The sequence below is a fragment of the Rhea pennata genome, chromosome 16, assembly GCF_028389875.1.
Source record: "Rhea pennata isolate bPtePen1 chromosome 16, bPtePen1.pri, whole genome shotgun sequence".
Taxonomy (NCBI): Eukaryota; Metazoa; Chordata; class Aves; order Rheiformes; family Rheidae; genus Rhea; species Rhea pennata.
This window is the reverse complement of record NC_084678.1, coordinates 5,409,203-5,428,671: the sequence shown is the minus strand read 5'-3', so window position 1 is coordinate 5,428,671 and position 19,469 is coordinate 5,409,203. Positions and strand designations below refer to the sequence as shown.

The 19,469-nt window shown below is 50.4% G+C and overlaps 1 protein-coding gene across 1 annotated transcript; it reads left to right on the top strand.

Annotated features, from left to right (window-relative positions):
- Positions 1–13: 13 nt before the first annotated feature.
- On the top strand, positions 14–15,906 carry MYBL2 (MYB proto-oncogene like 2). The gene is made up of 13 exons (XM_062589533.1): positions 14–33; positions 865–958; positions 2,756–2,848; positions 4,201–4,421; positions 4,575–4,731; positions 5,451–5,726; positions 7,203–7,589; positions 8,856–8,995; positions 10,356–10,455; positions 11,030–11,143; positions 11,552–11,668; positions 13,090–13,236; positions 15,534–15,906. Exons 1-13 carry the CDS (start codon positions 14–16, stop codon positions 15,660–15,662), a joined length of 1,995 nt encoding a protein of 664 aa, XP_062445517.1. The 3' UTR covers positions 15,663–15,906.
- Positions 15,907–19,469: the final 3,563 nt, after the last annotated feature.

Genomic DNA, 19,469 nt, shown 5'->3' with positions numbered 1-19,469 from the left:
GCCCGCGGCCGCCATGGCGCGCCGCAGCCGCGGGTGAGTGGGGCCGCCGGGTTCCCCGCGCCTTCCCGCCGGGCGGAGAGCGGCAAGGCCGGGGCTGGGCTGCGGGCGCGGAAAGGGGCGGGTTGGGGGGCGCAGGGCGCAGGTTGGGGGGGGGGGTTGACCGCCCCCGCCGCCCCCACCCCCGGTGCCCGGGGCCGTAGCGGCGGCAGGAGCCGCCGAGCCCCGGGCTTGGCCGCGGGAGCCGCCGCCGCCGCGCCGGCGGGTGCCGCGGGCCGCTGGCGAGCTGCTCCTGGGCGCCCTGCCGGTGCCGGTGCCGCGGGCTCGGGGACCGCCCCGCCGCGCCAGCCGCGGCTCCGTGCCGCGGGCCGCCCGCGCGGGGGGCGAGGAGCGCTCCCGCGAAATCCCGCCCCGCGGCACCCGGCCGTCTCCTCCGAGAGCTTCTCTGGGCCCTTGCAGACCTTTTGGTTCGCGCTGAGTTGTTCTGCGACTGGCTTCTCCTCCCTTTTCACCTCTTTTGTTTACGCCAGCGATCAAGGAAGGAGACTGATGGTCTGTAAAGGGAAGTAGTGCCAGCCCCTAGACACAAGGTCCTCCCAGAGGGAGAGAAGCTAGCAAAAATCAAGAGAAACGCTCCTTCCTCTGCTCTCTTGGCAGCCCAGAAACTGCTAGCACACAGCACGATTTCAAAACTGGGGCCCCCCTCCAAACCTCCTGTGTTTGAGTTAATGTCTGTGAGGTATTGGGATTCAGCACAGGGAAGACTGTAGATCTGGAGCTCTGTACTCCACTGTGGAGGTTGCTCCCCCTGCTGCATCTGTTGCATTGGAGGAGGAAATAATAATCCTTGTTTATTTATTTCCTTAGTGAGGACCAAGATGATTTGCATTACCAGGATACCGATTCAGATGTGTCAGAACAGCGGGACAGCAGGTGCAAAGTCAAATGGACACAAGAGGAGGTGAGTGAAAGCCTGGCACTTACTGAGAGCAGGTGTTTCTGGGGAAGGTTGCAGATGCTGTGGTTGTTTGGAGGCACCCCAGTGACTTCATCTGGCGTGGATAAGCTGTAGAGGAACAGCTGGATGCATGGAAGAAGGTTGATGGTATGTGTTGAGGGTGTTCATTTATCATATCCATTAGCAGCTGGAAGAAGAGACTGTCCCTGACCTCTGGCATGGCACTGGAGGGTTGGGTGCCACTGCCCAAGTCCTTGCTGAAGCGACCTTGTGTCTTGTCTCACTACTGGAAAGGCCGTGGGTCTGTTTTGCTGACCTGAGCTGAGATCTTAGTGAGGAAGGAGTTTCTGGTGAGTCTGAGGTGTGGCTGCAGAGTGGGAGCTCAGACCATTTCATCTTAGGTATCTGAGCCCTAAATGAGGTATCTAGTGTCTGAGGCTCTCTAGTGAGCCAAGAGTAGTTCCAGAGGATGGCTTAGGCCTTGGTGAGCTGAATCATGCTATGGAGATGGCCTCCCTTTTCTGTACCAAGAGCAGAGAATATTGAGAGCATTGAGATCATGGTTTAGTCATCCTGGCTGAAAGCCTGAAATCAGTTGAGATGTTCTCTGCCCTCCTCCTAGTTCCTCCTTAATCTTTATTCTGTGTGAGAACTACAGTATATCCTATCTCCCTCCCCTGGGGTTTGAACACTGAGTAAGAGCGGTCTTTGTGCAGAGATCAAAGCCTCTTGGGCTCATGTTGGGCAGGGAATTGTTTCTTACCTCTTTGCCCAGCCAGAGCACATGGGCACGCTGGCCTGTAGCAGACTTTGTCTGATCTGTAAGAATAGCAGAAATGTGTGTTTTTTGAAAGAAGTGCTATAAAGGCTTGTCAGTGCTGGAAGGCAGTAGACTACCAGGATAGCAGTGATGTGCTTAGACAGCAAAAGCAGTGGTTGAGTTGAAGACAGACTGTCTGGTCAGGGATGTGCTGGGACTGGATAAGCAGGTAGCCTTGGCTGCACAATACAGTTTCACTGTACTAGAATAGAGCTGAGATAGGCCTGAGTGTAACCACAGCAACAGAGCTTTTTTATTGTACCTCACTGTATGAGCCGGTCCTTGTGCAAAGCCTTGGACCGAATAGTCCGTGCACTGGAGTGTTGCTAAAGGACAGCGTGAGCTGCCTTCTTCCTCAGGATGTAGAATGACAAAAAACTTCTTGACGGATCAAAAGATCACACTCCTTTTCTTGATGCCATTGGACCTGGGCATGCCTGTGGCATCTATTGCCTCAGTGTATGTGAAAGTAGATGTCGTTATTCTTTGCAGGATGAGCAGCTGAAGATGCTAGTGACACATTATGGGCAGAATGACTGGAAGTTCCTGGCCAGTCACTTTCCTGTAAGTGAACTCTTGCCCAGTTGGGAATCTTGGTGTATGCCTGTTGCTTCTTGTGCTCGGTGCACTAGTGATCTGTGTTTGTGCAGCAGTTTGCACAGTGGGACTCTGGTCTGTGACTGCAGTTCCAGTCTGCTATTATGAAAACAGTGTTCTTTCAGGACAGGAATACATCCTTCTTTCACAGAGGATGTTTAAGGGTGAGCCTGTTGGATCTGGGATAAGAAATCGGGGCTCCTGTCTCTATCCTCCATGTCCAGTGCCCTAGCCTATAGTACGTATTCTCCATGTGCTTCTGCAGGTTTTTCATGGGACAGCCTGTCCCCTGCTGTCAAGATGTGCATGTGGGGTCTGCTGTTGCCATAGAGGCTGTTGAAGCCTCCAGTCTAATGCAAAGGTATTCTGATTCCTCCTCCTAGAATCACAGTGATCAGCAGTGTCAGTACCGGTGGCTGAGGGTGTTGAATCCAGACTTGGTTAAGGGCCCTTGGACCAAAGAGGAAGACCAGAAGGTAAGCTGTGGAAGGACAGGACCTGAGCACAGGAGTGTAGTTTTCTGTGGAGACGATGGAGGTGTCAGACCCTCAAGTCTTGAAACTGTGTAATTCTTTCTATTGGTTGTTTCCGCTGGGAGCAGAACTCTGGGCTGCTCTGAGCAGCCTAATGCAGCCACAGCTGTAATGAGCTGAGGCAAGTGTGGGCCTCATCAGCACTGCTGTAGTGGGCTGACAAGGAAGAGAGCAGAATGGGAGATTCGTCTAGCTGCCTGCAGGTCTCTTTAGCTGAGCTGGCTGTGGACATAATAGAAAATGAAAAGGCTTTTCCTGTGCCGCAGTAGACAGTCTAAAGTAGACATCTAAAATCAGCTGAGTGAATTGCAACTACTGAGACCTTGTTTCTCCCTGCTGATTTCAGAGTGAGCTGAGAGGGACAGGTTCAGCTGGAGATATCACCTTGACATGCTTAAGAAAAGCTGTGATGAATTTCACATGTCATGTGTTTTCTGCCCTCCAAATTTCTTAGTTTGTCAGGTTTCCTGTAATGCTCCCGCTCCATCCTTTGTGTCCCCTTTACTTGCGTTGCAGGCTGTTATGGTCCCTTCCGCCCCTCAGGCCTGTCATCTATGTGCTATGTTGAGCATGCCTCATGGAAATTTGTCGTGATGCCTTTCTACCTCCTTGCAGCAGAGCAATTGCTGCCTGCTCCCCTTTCTTTCTGCAGCTCCCCTTTGCATGTCCTGATCACACTTGCAAGCTCTATGGCTCCTAGTACCATGCCACGGTTTGGCATCTTTGGTCTGTGTCACCGCACTTGGTGGTAAGCAGCAGGGACTTCCTTGTCTGGTATAAACCAAGAGCCCTGTGAATGCAATCAGTGAATCACCTGGCCACCAGTGCCTTTCAGCCAAACACAGCTGGGTGGGATGGAGATGCCCTTTGTGAGCCTTCCAAACCCCTCTCTAAGCTTTTGGCAGGGAGAAGCCTTGGAGCATGTGGGACTTGATACTTCTTTAGAAATGGGCATGTGTTTTTAAATCCAGGCTCCGCTGCACCCAGTGCACCTGGCAGTCTCCATCTGTGTTCCCTGTCAGCAGTCTTCTACATTCATAGAAGTCGTGCAGCAAAATGGCTGCACTGAAACAGACATTTTCAGAAATCTGTTTGAAGCATTGCTTGCGCAAGTGGAGGTACTGCCGACTGACAGTGTTGGATCTCTGAGGTGTTTTCTCATGAAGGGGGGGCCTTTTCTCTCTGCCCCTACCTGGTCCCAGCAGAATTGAAGAGCAAAGCCCAAAGATGGCTATGCTGACCCTCCACTCCTATGTTCCATTTCCTTATTTTCTACTCCTCTCCCCTCTTTAAAGGTAATTGAACTGGTTAAAAAATATGGCACCAAGCAATGGACTCTGATAGCCAAGCACCTGAAAGGGCGGTTAGGAAAGCAGTGCCGGGAACGCTGGCATAACCACTTGAACCCAGAAGTGAAGAAGTCCTCATGGACGGAGGAGGAGGATCGCATCATTTTTGAGGCCCACAAGGTCCTGGGGAATCGCTGGGCTGAGATTGCCAAGCTGCTGCCTGGCAGGTAGGGCCTCTTTGCTCACTGATACGTTCACGGCTGGGAGGGCTGTGGAGATCTATGTGGTGGGCCCACACAAGGGGCTGGGGAGTGTGTAGAAACGGCCTGCAGTTTATCGCTGTTAACGGTGATTTCTGTTTCCTTCCTCTTTCTCTGCAGGACTGACAATGCTGTGAAGAACCACTGGAACTCCACCATCAAGCGGAAGGTGGACACAGGGGGCTTCCTCAATGAAGCAAAAGAGTCCAAGTCACTATACTTGCTAGTGGAGGTAGATGGCAAGGAGGACCAGAGTCAAACGAGAGCTGAGTGCCAGGTACTGTACCAACACATTGCAGTTGTGCAGATGGGGTCTGTCTTCCACTCTTCTGCTGCCTTTGCCACAACCAGGTGTCTAGATAAGAAGTCTGTGCCTTCCCCCAGCCTTTTCCAAGACACTTAACTCTTGGGAGACCTCTCCCTCCAGGAGGTAGAGGTGTAACATGTGCCTGAGTGTGTTACCCCACACAGAACAGCAGTCTGGTAGTGCTGTTATCTTCCCAGCCACAGTGTCATCTGTACTGAGGTCTGAAGATCTGTTGCCAGTGGGAGAGGGAGGCTGCCCCAGACAGTGCCAGATCTGGGATTATGGTGGGAGAGGTATTGTGTTTCCTTCCTTTAAAAAAGGAGAGAGGGGAAATGCACGCAATTATTTGTGTGAAGAAAATGCAATTTTTCAAATGCAGGCTCTTGGAAAGTAGGAAATGCAGAATTAGTGCTACCTGCTTAGTCTTAATTCAGCTTCCTCCTGGTGTACTGTTGCAATTAAATCTTTTAATTAAAAGACCTCTATGCCCATTATGTTGCACAGACTCCTTCCTCAGATGATGTATGAAACAGCAGTGAAGGAGTATGGAGATTTAAAAAAAAGCTGAATGGAAGGGAAGGAAAGCATGAGGAGCTGAATGTGTCCAGGGATCCTTGCTCCTTGTCCCCAGGGATTGGCCTTGCTGCTTTGGTTTCTGTTAATCACTGGGTTTTGTCTTTGCTGTTCAGGAGAAGAATGTCCTTCCAAACTGGCCGATTGATATCTCTGAAATAAAAGAAGAGGATGCCAGTGATGAGGAAGTGACAGGCTTGCAGGAGTTGCCCTCAGAGCTGCCAGCTGCCGAACTGGCAGAGCAAAACACTGAGGGGACCCCAGACGATGTGGTGCCTGAGGATGCCTCAACATATGTCACGTCACCATACAAATGGGTTGTCGAAGCTGCCAACTATTTGTATCCAACATCAGTGCCAGCCTTCAGTGAAGCTCTGGACATGATAGAGTCTGTAAGGAATGAACCCTTGCTCCTCTCGCTAGTGTTGGGAGGCCGTAGGATCTGATCTGTGCAGCCCTTTCCCTGGAGTGAATTTACTGCCATAGGTTTCCTGGGGAGGCATGGGTCTCTGGCTGAGTTGTGGCTTCCCACTGTCTCTTTTGAAAAGGTGGATTAGGCCTTTCCAGCTGTACCAGTATTGCGTTGAGCCTGCAAATTCCCCTAGGTGTTCTTGTGCAAGGGCTCAGGTTGCATGTGAGGTTGTTGTTGCTGGCAAACCTTGTCTTGAGTCTTCCTTTATCAGTCAGGGTGCAAGTGTCCCCTTGCTAAAGGTCCAGGCCTGTGCCCATGGGGCTTTCCCTTATTCCCCTTCCCATTGTGGGATGGGATAGGGCAGGTTGAGATAGGCCACATCCACTCGTAGCGTACAGGACAGATGCCTCCCTATTGGGATGAGGCCACCTTTGGCTTTCAGTGGAGATAGTTTCATGAAGCTAATAACTCTACTCCAGTAAAGTGGTGCTGAGGTCTCTGTGGTGGCCCAGGCATGTCAGGGAGAGAGACTGTCCAGAATTGGGAACCTGACCTGAATTTTGGCAGCAGGACAGTGAGGCTCTCCAAGATTTGCAGGCTGCCTGTGCATAGGCAAGTTACTTAATGCTTCAGAATGTCACAAGACTGAGACTTTCTTCTCATGGCTTGTGCTGCTGAGTCCATCCTAAGCTGCTGTGAGCAGTTAAGGGCTGTGATGGTAGGAAGGCTTTCTCCTGTGTGGATTCCTTTAGATTAGCCTCCAGTTAAATATATAACCAGAGTACTTTGTTGCCTTTAGAGGGAAATATCTCTGCAACCCCCAGCCTGGCTGGGGAGCTTCTGAGCTGATTATCTGTGAAACACCCACTTTGCATGTGTGTAGGAGGACAGAAGCTCTGTCCTCAAGGTTTAATGGCCCATCTGCGGGTCCTCAGAGGACTGCCAAGACTTTGGATAGTGATGGGGCTGAGCTGTGTTGGGCATCTGATCACTGAACTGCTCTGGTTATTTTTTAATCTGCTTTCAGACATGCACTTTACAGTAGGGCCTTATGTCTGCCTGTACTGGTGCACCTGGGACTGTGGTTTGGTGTTTAGTGACAGACTCTGTTTTGTTTTGTCCCTTCTGTGTGCTGGTGCAGCTGTTTGTGCAGCTGTGCTGTGATCTGAACTGGGGAACTGATCTAGTGTAAAGAAAGAAAACTTTCCTAAGCACAAACAACAGCTTTCAGCTGAATCAGTTCCCTGGTCTGCTTCTCAGCTGCGCTGACGGCAAAGGAGGGAGGGCTTGAATGAGCTCTTCTTTAGCCAGGCTCTTCACAGAAGTCAGTGCAACCTCACAGACCCAGTTTTGTCCCTCCTCACTTCCCACCCTGCAGTTAGTGTCTGCCTGTGCACCATTCAAACTACTCTGCTTTCCTTCCTGGGCTGTTTCTGATGGTTGCTCTTGTGTGCAGGACCCGGATGGGTGGTGTGATCTTACCCAATTTGACCTGCCTGAGGAGCCTTCTGCCGGCAGCAGCAGTAGCAGCAACAGCCCTGTGAGGCAAACGCCCAGCAAGCCAGCTTCATCCCTACCTAACGTGACCGAGTACCGCCTCGATGGCCACACCATCTCTGACCTCAGCAAGAGCAGCAAGGGAGAGCTCATCCCCATCTCCCCGCACGCGGAGGTGAGCTTCGGCACGCCGCCTTCCGTACTGAAGAGGCAGAAGAAGAGGAAAATCTCCCTCTCTCCTGTCACGGAGAACACCACCAGCACCAGCCTTTCCTTCCTTGACTCCTGCAACAGCATGACACCCAAGAGCACCCCTGTGAAGACATTGCCTTTCTCCCCATCCCAGGTATAGAGCAAAGGCCACTGCGCCTCTCTGCTTGAGCGACTTTATGAACTACTAAGAATGCCAGTGCTTCATCTACTTGCCTTAATGTTGTGTGTACCCACCAACTCTGCCAGTTTTCTGTTTCTATTCCCTTGAATGAGGCAGTGCCAGTGCACAGGTATGTTTCCCTCTCTGCTAAGCCAAGGAGCATACTCAGGATTTTTATATCTCTATCATCCACTGCTATAATGCCTCCACACATGATCTTGCAGTGTATATCTTGCTGGAGCACCGTGTTGTTCAAGCCACCTGATGCCCCATACGTTGACATGGAGTTCTATCTGTAAACAGAATAAAGCCTGCTGCATTGCTGTGTCCTCCAGCACAGTTCCTGCAGCCTGCTCTGCCATTCTCACCCCATCTCCCTGTGCCACTGGCTGAACCTTGCAGTATTTCTACTATGTTTCTGCAGCCCTGAGTAGCATGTGGGAGGGGTCTAGTGGACCTCGGACATGAGGCCCGCAACAACCAGGATTTGGGGACGTGATCTGAAACTTGCAGTTCTGCAGTGTGAATGCCTGAAATGCCTGGAGTGAGTCTGAGAAAATGAAGTGCATATCCTGTCTCTCAGACTGAGCTCCAACAGTTAGTGAATGTAATAAAAACAGCTGTTTTCCCCTGACAGGTTCTTGGATGTGAACCTTGTTTCTTGTAGGAGTAAAGCTGTGTCATTTATTAACTGTTGTGAAGTAAAGCCCTAGCAGAGATAAGGCAGTTAGTGGTTTTTTCATGATTTAAGTTGAGGACAACTCAGTACAAAACTTGGCAATTTGTACAGAATCTAGATTGTTACGTTGCTTAGCAGACTCTCAAGTTTGTTAATATGAGGTTGGACTAGATCTTTAGATGGGGTACCCTTTATCCCCATCTTCACCACTTTGGCCTTATCTGGACCAGTGCGAGCAGAGACTTCCCTCCCACTCTTTATCTGAGTGAAGGCACACCAGCTAGCTCCTTATGGGAAGGGAGTAAACTCCGTAAGTGGTGAGGCACCTTCCTGCAACTTACATATATGTGCCCATAAACAAGACTATACTACAGTAGGAGTCATCCTAGTTCATTTGTAGTAGGACAGACTCTCCTCAAGTTGCTCAGTGTTGGTAAGCTGGGAGGATTGTCCCTACACCAGGTTTTTCTCCTTACTTATGAAGAGGTGATACTTGTGATAATGTCCTGGGAAAGCTTAAGACTAAGTCTGTTCTCTTCTTTCCTTCCTGTCCTGGCCAGTTCTTAAACTTCTGGACCAAACAGGATACCCTGGAACTGGAGAACCCATCTCTGACCTCCACACCTGTGTGCAGTCAGAAGGTGATTGTCACCACCCCTCTGCACAGGGACAAGACCCCGCTGCTCCAGAAAAACTCAGCGTAAGTCCTTTCTTTCTCTTGTTTCTCCTCACCTGTCCCCACCTGAGCAGCATCCTTTCCACACAGGATGTTTTGCTAACTGGGAGCTCCGTTTATCTGGTGGTTGTGCTGAATTGTGCCTTCTGCAGCAAATTGTCCCCTTAAATTGCTGCCTAAATTGTGCTGAGGAAGCCAGCTGATAGGAGAAGTCAGTGTCTAAAACATGCCGGGCAAAGCTGTAAGTGCAAGTGAAAGTCTATTTAATTGAGCAACAGAACATGCATCTCCCTCACACCACCATGTGCCACATGGCCAGGGCTCGGGGCACAAGCCTCCTCTTGGATCCCCAAGGGTGAATGGAGTTTGTCACCTTTGCAGGGATATCAGAGGCTGTGTTGCCTTTGGGAGCAGTCCTGCGGTCCCCGTCACACAACTACTTGTGGACCAGGCTGGAAATGAGTTCAGGAACTGATCCAAGCTAAAAATGCCTGCTGTGAACCCAAAGCTGTGCATTTCCTTAGCTAGATGAACTCTCCAGCCCTATTGAAGTATAGCTTCCCCTATACTTGTACTGGCACCACTGAAAGATGGTCACTGAGCGCTACAGTGCTCAGCTGTTGGGTACACTGTTGTCTTCTGTGAACATCTATGTCTATGTGGGAAACATCACTGTGCTGTAATCCCTGTCCCAGCAGGAAAGGGACTTGGTTTCCTCAGCAAGGGCTGTCCAAATCCATCCCTTTAGCTCTGCACTCTCAATTTTGCTTTGCCTGAGGGGCAGTCCAGGGCAGTGATCCCAGAGCATCGTCCCAGACAGAGGCTGGAGAGGGCGGCCTAAGCAGGGAGTGCTTTGCTGGTGGACCTGTCACTGTGTGTCACTACACTGCGGCAGCACAGCATTTGGGGATGCTGGCTGTACTAGAAAAAATGTTGTCACTGGCATTGCCTGGAGCCACTCCCCCATCTAGGCAGTGCAGACTGTCTTGGCTGCTCCAAATGTGTCTGTGCTGGGGACTTCTGGCCCAGCTGTGACTGTCACAAAGCTCAGGTTGGATCTGAGGAGCTCTGACAGTGGATGCGTTGCAGAGAAACTCTGGCCTGCAGAGCTGTATGTTGGGTGTGTCAGAGCTGCCATATGATTTTCTAACAACAGTGCTTGGCAGCTGGCAGATTGGAGCAGTGTGGCTGGTGTTGCTGAAGGATGCTGCCACCACTAAAGGCTCTTCAGTGCCTCTTCACCCTACTCACACCTAGAAGCAGTCCAGCCAGGCAGGTGACACCTGCTGTTGCTATGTGAGTCACCTCAGGTGTCAGGGCTTGGAAGGCAGGTTTTGTGTTACAACATGTCTAATCCTTAATCTTTCCTTCTCTCTGTTGCCAGGTTTGTCACACCAGATCAGAAGTATGTGGTGGACAACACTCCTCACACCCCTACACCTTTCAAAAATGCCCTGGAGAAATATGGACCAATTAGACCCTTGGTATGTATTAGGCAAGCCTGCTCATGCTGATGCTTTACTCCCTGGGACCCTTAATGAATCCGTTGGGACATGGGGTAGGTTGCAGCAGAGCTGTAATCTGGGCAGTAGTAAGGTGGTACAGTCTGGTAGTACCGGGCTGAGCTGAGAGGGATGAAGGGGACCTTACTATGAAGAATGCATCATAGTTAGAAGTCCTGTGACTACTTACCACTCTGAAAACCAGCCCAAAACATCAAAAACTGCCCTTGAATCAGGCTGCAATACTTAGTTATTGATGACCTAGAGGAAAAGCAAACAAACAATATACCTAAGTCTCCTTGAGGAACTGGGTCTCTAACGTGGACATAGCTGGGTTCTGTGGGGATGGCAATTTCCAGTATCCAAGACCTTTTTTTCACGCTGGTCTCTGGAGGGTGCACCTGGAGCTGAGTGTCTTCCTCCCTGGAGAACTCATAAATCTGTCAGGCTGGCAGAAACCTTGTTGTAACTTTTCTTGCTGGGAAGTGAATGCTTCCTCCTCGTGCGCATCCTTTACTAAATGTCTTATGCTCTGTCCCTCCCCTCTTCACCCCAGCCCCAGACCCCTCACCTGGAAGAAGACTTGAAAGAGGTGCTCCGAAGTGAAGCTGGCATTGAATTGATCATAGAAGATGATGTAAAGCCTGAGAAACAGAAAAGGAAACAAGGGGTGAGCGGGTCTTGAGTCCATTACCTGCTTTTGGGCTAGCCTGTGTTGCTGAGGGGTGTTTGCTGGCTGTGTTTGTCCTGCTGCTGATCCCAAAGAGCCTGTTGGCATGTTGGGCTACCAGGAGGCTGTGGGCTGCTGGGCTAAGTCTCTTGGCTCAGTTGCCACTGGTAATGTGACCTTCTCTTCCTAATGTGAGGGGCTTCATCTTCTAAATCAATAGCTTATGATGCTAGGAGGAGAGCAGTGAAGCTGCTTTGTCCTGCGGTGGAGAAGGCTGTGGCACCTCTTCTTCCTAAGGTGCTAATGCCGTGCAGACCAGGGTGATGTGGGCTTGGCGTGCACCTTGGGCCCTTTGGTCAGAATTCACTGAGTTGACTTATGCTGACATTGTGTTTCTGTGTCCCTCAGCTGCGCAGAAGTCCCATCAAGAAGGTCCGGAAGTCTCTGGCCCTGGATATTGTGGATGAAGATACAAAGCAAAATGTGCCTGCCCTCCCCAAGACAATCTGTTTCAAAAGAGCCCAGGTGAGGGGTACAGTTATTAGAGTGGAGGTAGAGCTGGCTGCAGCAAGTGTGAGAGATGAACTTGTTGAGCTTTTTTGGCAAAGGAGCTTTGGGTAGGGATCTGGGGTAGTTGGCTGTAATCTTTGTTCAGGATCCCCCACAGCCTTCTTGGAGTGAGGAGCTGCAGGAAGAGCACTTTCCTGAGAGATTAGGCTGGGTTTTTAGAAGGAACCATTGGTCAGAGGGCAGTAAGATGGACTTGGTATCAAATATGAGCCACTGCTCCCCCTTGCCTGGCTGCCCACAGAGCCTGCTGCTCAGCTTCTTGCTGTTGTCAGGCTTTATATGTGGTTGAGGGGGTCAGGGACCCTTACAAATGCCTTGTGCTCTCTGATACCAAAGCAAACATCTCTCTGAAGAGCTTTGTATCTGACTCAAAAAATATAACATGACCCTCCCCATCCTAACTCTACCACTCCTGCTTGCCTGACCGTGGTTCAGGGAGCTGACCTGGCAGAGCACTATCCTAAGGAGGCAGTGGTAATGTGTTCTTTACCAGGTTAGCTCCCTGAAATGAGTTGCCACAGAGGGTGGGTGGGCCCCTGGTGTAGCATAGCTGAGAGGGAGGGAGAAATAGGTAGATTGCTCCCCTTTCACCTGCAGCTTTTCTGTATCATCAAGCTGTGCCTGAGAGTATTTCCAGGCAGCTGCATTGTCCCATGACTCAGTGCTGCTGAAATAAAGGGCCAACACTGTCTGGCTGCAGTTTTCCACCCACCACTGCTGCTGCTTTTGTGTGCTGACATTGATGAGCCTGGGTCCTGTCTCTGTGTTGCTTGACCCCATTAAAACAGCAGAAAAGCATCAGCTTTTTTGCTGTGCTCCTCCCACCTGCCCCCAGCAACTTAACACAGGGACTGCTGAATGCAGAGCCCTGACATGATGTGGGGCTGCAGGTGGAAATCACAATCTGAAGGGCAAAGACTCCAGATGGATAGAGATACCCATGGAAAAGTTACTTACTGCCAAACTGCCAAAAGGGCAGGGGGAAATTCCCTTGTGGCTTGACCACTGACTAGCTAGTTTTTGGCCTGTAGGATGAGGGAGAAGCCGTATGAATTCTCATCCTTGGTGCTCTCAGGTTGCCCTGGACAAGGTTGGGTGTAGGTATGAGAAAACAGATCTTACCAGCCCTCCATGTCTGTGGGAGGAAGGAGAGGCCAGCATTTGGGCACAGTTGCTTGGTTCTGACGTGATAGCCTGCATGCCTTTTTCCCTACAAGGGAGCTTTGCCACCTACAACTGGCTCTGAACACTACTTGTTGATGTGGATGCAGGGCTGGATTTGTTAGCTAGGCCTTCTGGCCAGCCAAGGATACAGCACCGTGGAGCAAATCAACTTTTTTGCTTATATAATTTTCTATTATATTTCTTTACTGCAGCCAGTGAATTTCATGTCGAGATCCCTGAACCTTTCCTCCTCGAGCAGGAAGAACGACAGCGGTTTGCTCAACAGAGCCTTCGTGCAAGTGCAGCCAGAGAAAATGTCCTACAGGAAAATGCCAAGCCATTTCAGACCACCAGCACCGGTAAACCCTGCAGCCACTGCTCTCCCCATCAGGAGCTTAGCTGACAGTGCAACCTCTGTTCCTCCTCAAGAGGAAGAGAGAGAGGGGACAGCCCTGGAGAGATGTAATACACTTCCATGTGGGCATCCATGCACTGCCAGGGCTGGCTGCTGTCTTTGCATCCAGGTTTGGAGATGCTCAGCCAGCAGCACCATGCTACAGCTCCTTCCCCTCTCTCTGCCAACATGCTCTTCTGCCGAGGCTCGAAGCTATGATCCTGTTTACTGTATTTGTCCTTGATTTCCTCATGGGAATTGCATCTTCTCCCAGCCCATCAGGAGATTTGGACTATTGACCAGCAGTGATGTAAACCTTCCTTTTCCCAGCGAGTGCTCTCTGGGTGGGCAATAGGAAGTTCATCCTTCTTGTTCCTCTGACCATTGCAGTCTGAGGTGCTGCAAAAATGCCAAACAAAAATGCATTCCCACTCTGTAATCTTCAGGGTGTTTCTAGGTTGTGCTGCGGGCAGTGAGGCATAGACAGCCCAGGCTGACTTCATCCTCCTGCTGTTCACTGATCCAGTGCCAGTGTAGAGCTCCAGCTGCCAGTGTGTTTACTGATATTTCAAGCACAGCCTGTTGAGTTTGGTGCTTTTACAGCTACACTGTTCCTGGGCTCCCTGTTGTTGCATCTGGATTGTTCTGAGGTCTCAATAGCCTACAAATACCCTCAAGATCTCTGGGATATAAATGATTTCTTGTACTCTATTTGAAATCTTTATCACTTGCTGTATTTGCAGGCAGAGTGTACCAGTAGAGGTGTATCCTTGCTTTGGTTGGTGGTCTCTTGCCTTAGTTAGTAATTAGAGAAAGGGGCCTTGGACCATGATTTTGCTGAAGTTTGCTTGGACCAAGTTCTGGGAACTCTGGTAGCTCCCATGAAGACGGAAACACATGCTTTTCTTGAAGAAGAGGAAATGCATACTTTTCTTGAGGTGGGGAAACTGGAACTGCAGGCACATCCCAAGAAGGGCTTAAGTGCAATGTTGCCTTCACTGAGCAGCCTTAGCTCTGTCTTCAGCTAAACATATCAGTGAAGAAGGTGCCAGTCATCTCTGGATTAGAGCTGTCTATTGTGAAAGCTCTTTCTTCTGACAAATAAGTATTCCTCAGCTAAAGCAATTCCTTCCCCTTCTCAAAATAAACCCTGTTTAAACACTTCAATCTCTCCTGCTGTCCTAGGCAGGGTCATATTGCTCAGAGTGTTAACAGAACCATATAAATAAAGCTCTGGAAGTGACTTGATGGTGACAGTAAGGCAGCTTGCATGATGACTGTACAGGTATTCAGTGAACTCCCATTGCCCAAAGACAACAGAGCTGTCTTTGGTATTGCTGGGCTCTGGGATTTATGGTAGCAGACTGGTGCTGCTGGCAGTGGCAGATATTTATTAAGGAAGCTCACTTAGCTGTGGGCTGGACCTAAATTAGCCCTCAAAAAAGCACTAGTTGTCAAGCTGTGGCTGCATGGGGTATTTTAATATTAGCAAACACTGTGCCTTGAGCACTGGCTCTTTGCTGTACGTGTGAAAGGATATTTCCAGTGCTGAGGACTGTGCATCTTTTGGCTGCATTTATCAGAAGATTACTCTGGGTTTTCCTAGTGTGCCAGAGCACCTCATGGGAGCCCCTTCTATAAGCAGTGACTGAAGCACTCCCGATTTACAGCTTTTCCTGCATGCTGCAGGGCCCTGCTGAAACTACAGGCACCAAACTGCAGTTAAGGATGGTCTTTGACCAATCTAACCCCTCAAGATTTGAAGCTGAGCAGCCTCTGTAGGAATTTAGATGCTTAGGAAAAAAGCCTAAAGCGGTTCTTGAATTTCTTCCATCCTTCTGGGCTCTTTATTCGGCGTGAGGAAGCTTAGTGGGTTTGTACTTCGAAGTTTTCATCTCAGAAGTCACATAAGTGAAAGCTTCCAAGTGTGCCTGGGTAGGTGCAGAAATAGAGTGCTCACCTGAAAACTAGTGAATGTGACTCCTCTTAGCTAGACATGACCACCTGTCAGCTGAGATGCAGTAACTGGTGGTGTGTGAATGTCTCCTTGTTGTGAGACAGGTATTCCTAAGCAAGAATTTTTGTTTTCCCTGGGTAGCAAAGTCATTGGTTTTTTGTTTGTTTGTTTGTCATTCTCTTTGCCCCTTGTGTTTTGAAATGATATTTCAATGTTGTAGCTCTCCGACTAGGACATACATAGTAGGACTCAGTCCCTTGCTCTCCCCAGCTGTGGTGTAAGTGTACTTTCTTTTCCTTCCACAGATGACCAGAGCTTGGAAAGCTGTGGCCTGTGGTGGAACACAAGACCAACTCTTCATGCAAGAGAAAGCTCGACAGTTCTTGGGCATGTTGAAACAGAGTCACACATCAAGGACCTTAATCTTATCATGAAGGATTGTTCTGCTTTTTTATTTTTATTTTTATAAATTTTTTATAAGTGGAGGGGAGGGAACCACACTGAAAAAAATATCCTCTGCAAGGCCATATTGGAGGATTGTTGTTTTTTTTTTTCTTTCCTCCTTTCTGTTCCAAGGTAAATCTGAATTTTAGTAAATTGGGCTAACTGCTGGCTAATATATGGGATGCAAGTTTGGAAATCCTATGGAAAGGCAAATAGGGAGAAGTAGAGAGTGAACAGGGTATTTATCACTCTCTGCAAGACTTAGGCTCCCCGAAAGTAGACATACACAGCCATGTTTCACCTTGGAATAACGTGTGAAATGGACATTGGACGCTGACCTAACAGACTGCCTGGATTTCATGCTGGCTGCTCTGAACCCTTGGAAATGGCTTTTGTTAAGATTCCTGCACACCTCATCTCCTCCTGGCTTTGCCTGGGCAATGGAGTGGTTCCCCCCTCTCTTTAGGATGGGAAAGATGTTATGCTTTGGTGGGAGAAGGGATGTGCTTCGAGGTGACCTTCTTTTGGAGCTGGTTGCTCGCTCCCTGCGGAGCTGCCTTGTACTGCTGCGCAATGGGAGCAGCGGGCGCCTCTCCCCAGGGATGTGCTCTCTCTTTAAATAAACAATGGTGCTAACAACACCCCTTCGTTCAGACTTGATTTGACTTTGGGGTGTCACGAAACTCTGAGGGAGGCAGAGCTGTCCCAGGGTAGTGACGTCTGGCAAAGCGAGCTGTGGATTGCGGCATTTCCGGGCTCCCGGGAAGGAGAGGGACTGGTGGAGCTCCCCTGCCTGCTCCCCATCATCCACATGTGTGCAGCCAGCCTGGGTGGGTCAGACTGGTTGCAGTTGCCTCCTCCCAGGTGGCTGGGGGGATCTGCTGTCTTAGGGGAGCCCTTTGCAGACCCCAGCTCTCCTGGGCAGTGGTCTCTGGGGCTATGTGCCGTGGGTGAGGGAGGCCGGGGAATGGTTCAGCCTATCCAGCTGAACAAAATGTTCAAACCTTAATGACTGATGGGATTTAACACTTGGACCTGGACCAGACTTAGGGGATACTGTTATGTCTTAAAGGGGATGGTTTATGCGATACCAAGGTCAGCTGATGAGGGGGAAAGGTACAGGGCTTGGTATACAGGCAGGAAAGGCGAGAGAGCTCAGGAGGAAGCCTGTCTTTACACGAGTCCTCCTCTGTCTGGGCAAGTTGCTGAATTTCTTTGTAAGCTTCACAGTGTGGGGAAGTAGAGGTGCTTTCCCTCACCCCTTCAGTAGTTTGATCAGGTGTTTGGGAACAGCTTTGGCTACTTCGTGGGAAGGTACCTTTTGTAATAGCTCAAGTGTTTGAGTGGTGTACTCTGCTCCCTGGTAGGCTTAGCTAACGGGGAGCTGTGCAAAGCTGTGCAGAGCCATGGGTTGGAGGACAGCACCAGGCATGTGTTATAGCAGAGCCTTTACAGCCTTTTCAGATGCAAAAGATGTGTAGATACAGCTGTTTTAGTGCAGTGACAGTAGTATGGTCTCCGGTTTCAATATAGCCAAGGATGAAATGCAGTGATGGCAGCAATATATTAACTGTTCACATTGAGAGTGGTGCTAGAAAAACTGTAGAGTTACCCACCAGTTAGCCCAGTATGGGGACAGCCCTTGGAGCAAGCTCTTAGGGTTTACACTGGGATATGCTGTCCGTTGCGAGCAACCCCAGCAGATACTGCCTCCAGCTGGATGGTGGCCACAGCAAAGGTGGAGGGCGAGGGTCTGTTCACCTCTGCGCCTCTTAGAGGGATGCACTGTCCATAGTCCCCTTGCAGGGTGGAAAAACAGAGGAGGGCTATATAAATCTTGTTTCAGGTTGTGGTTTACATTAGAAATACACAGCTGAAAAATCCTTACTGACAAACTTGTTAATAAAACCTTGGATCCTAGGAAACAAGGGAATTCTCACAGCCAGCTCATTTTTCATTTCTACAAGCTCTGGGCCAAAGCAAATCCATGAAGTCAGTTTTATTTCTGTTTCTCTGTGCTGCAATGTTTGCTCTGGAAATATGGCTAGGACCACTTGTCCGAAAGCATGACTGTAGCTGTTTCAATTTTGTTATTAAGAGAAATATTCACAAAACTATCCTTTCTCAGTTGGCTTTGGGAAGGAAGAAGGCCTTTGCACACCTCTTAGTTGTGTTTTTTTTTTTTTTTTTTGGTCCAAGACAATTGAGGGGGGAAAAGTTCTGGGATGATTTTGGGTTCTTATTGTGACGATCATCCAAAAAAATGCTTGTGTCCTCTCTTGGAGGCTTGCCTTGTCTCAAGGAGGTGCAAACAGACTTGTGCTATTCTGGCATAGCCAGCCCTCTCCTTCTGCAGTCTTTAAAATAACTGCACGTTTCAATACCCAAACTCTTCCTAAACTAGGGAAAGGGGCTGCTCAGAAGGGAGTGGAAAGGCTCTGAGTTGCGGCTGTGCCCCAGCACGAGCAGTCTGGGCTGTGAAACGTGCTGCCCGCTGCAGTTTGTCCCGGGCTCTGGCTGCCGAGCTGCGTCTTGGCGCAGCCGGGCTTTGCGCGCTGTGGTTTGGCTGGACGGCTGGAGGGAGCAGCACCAGCCAAAGTGTTTGCGGCATTATGCCATGCCCTGGGAGCTTCTCCATGGAGCACTTTGAGTTTTTTGCACTCTAGTATCCAGCTCTTGCTCCTTGCTCTGCCTTTCTCTGCTGAGGATGGGGCCCATTAGATTCACTGTTGGCTCCCTGCAAGCTCCCTTGGACCATGCGTGGTGGCACCCTAGAAACATGTATATAGTGGATGGGTTGGCAGGATGCTTTACCTTTCTGAGACTCCAAGCCTGCAGTTTGGGCTCCTGCCTGCCGCAACAAAAGACTTGGGAGCCTCAGCTCTGCGGAAACCCTTGTTTGCCAAAGCCTGGGTTTTCCTGGATTGCCATCCAGCAGCCCTGAGCTGTCCTGCTGCCGCAGGTCTGGAGGGCCTGGGAGGGAAGGGAGCCCGCAGCAGTGCTCCCGTGGCCTGGGCAGACGTTACGCTGTCCACCGTGGCCCTCGGGCTGAGCCCTGCGGGAGAGGCGGCTCCCCACGTGGCTCTCCCGCGGGGCGAGCGTCCTCGTCCGCCAGGGGAGCTCGTTTGGTGTCCGAGTTATGAAACTTGCAGCAGAAGGAGAACGCATTTCAGCAGCAGGGCAGTGAGCTGCAGGCTGAAATCCCGGACAGCTGAGCTCCCTGGGCCGGCGGGCGCTCCCGACTCTCCTGCCGGCTGGTTGCCTTCCCCGCGGTCTGGAGCGGCTCGGGGAGCCTCCGCTGCTGCAGCGGCGAGACGGAGTGGGAACAGTTCCCCCGTTTTCACAGGTGGAGGAGATGGATCGTGCTGGACCTGAAAAGCTCTCTGAGATACCTGCAGCTATTTTCTGGGGAGCAGGAATCAGGAATTTTTGGAGAGCTCTGGGGAAAGCGTGGAGGAGGCAGAAGAGGCGGCGCTCTCCGGATTCAGCAGTCCCAGCCCCTCCTGAGCCGGCCGTCTTGCAAACCCAAATACTTGTGTCGTCTTCCCTGTGCTGACGTGAGCTGAGAGTCCTGAGCAGGCGCTGACGACCTGAGCTGAAGAATAAGTCAGTGCGCAATCCCGGCACATATGTCTCAGAGTTGGTCCTAAATTAAAGGATTATGAGCCTGAGAAGTATTAACTGCTACTCTAATGCTGTGAATCCCGATAGCGCTGGGTGTCCTGCATTGCAGATGGCTTATTAAGAAAGATTGAGGTGCAGAAAAATACTGAGGGAAACGAGCAAGGAGAGCACGG

What these genes read in the sequence shown, in the direction of transcription:
- MYBL2 (XM_062589533.1), top strand. Translation starts at nt 14, where the DNA reads ATGGCGCGCCGCAGCCGCGG. An exon ending in ATGGACCAATTAGACCCTTG is followed by an intron (nt 10,456 to 11,029) that starts GTATGTATTAGG and finishes TCTTCACCCCAG; the next exon opens with CCCCAGACCCCTCACCTGGA. An exon ending in AACAGAAAAGGAAACAAGGG is followed by an intron (nt 11,144 to 11,551) that starts GTGAGCGGGTCT and finishes TGTGTCCCTCAG; the next exon opens with CTGCGCAGAAGTCCCATCAA.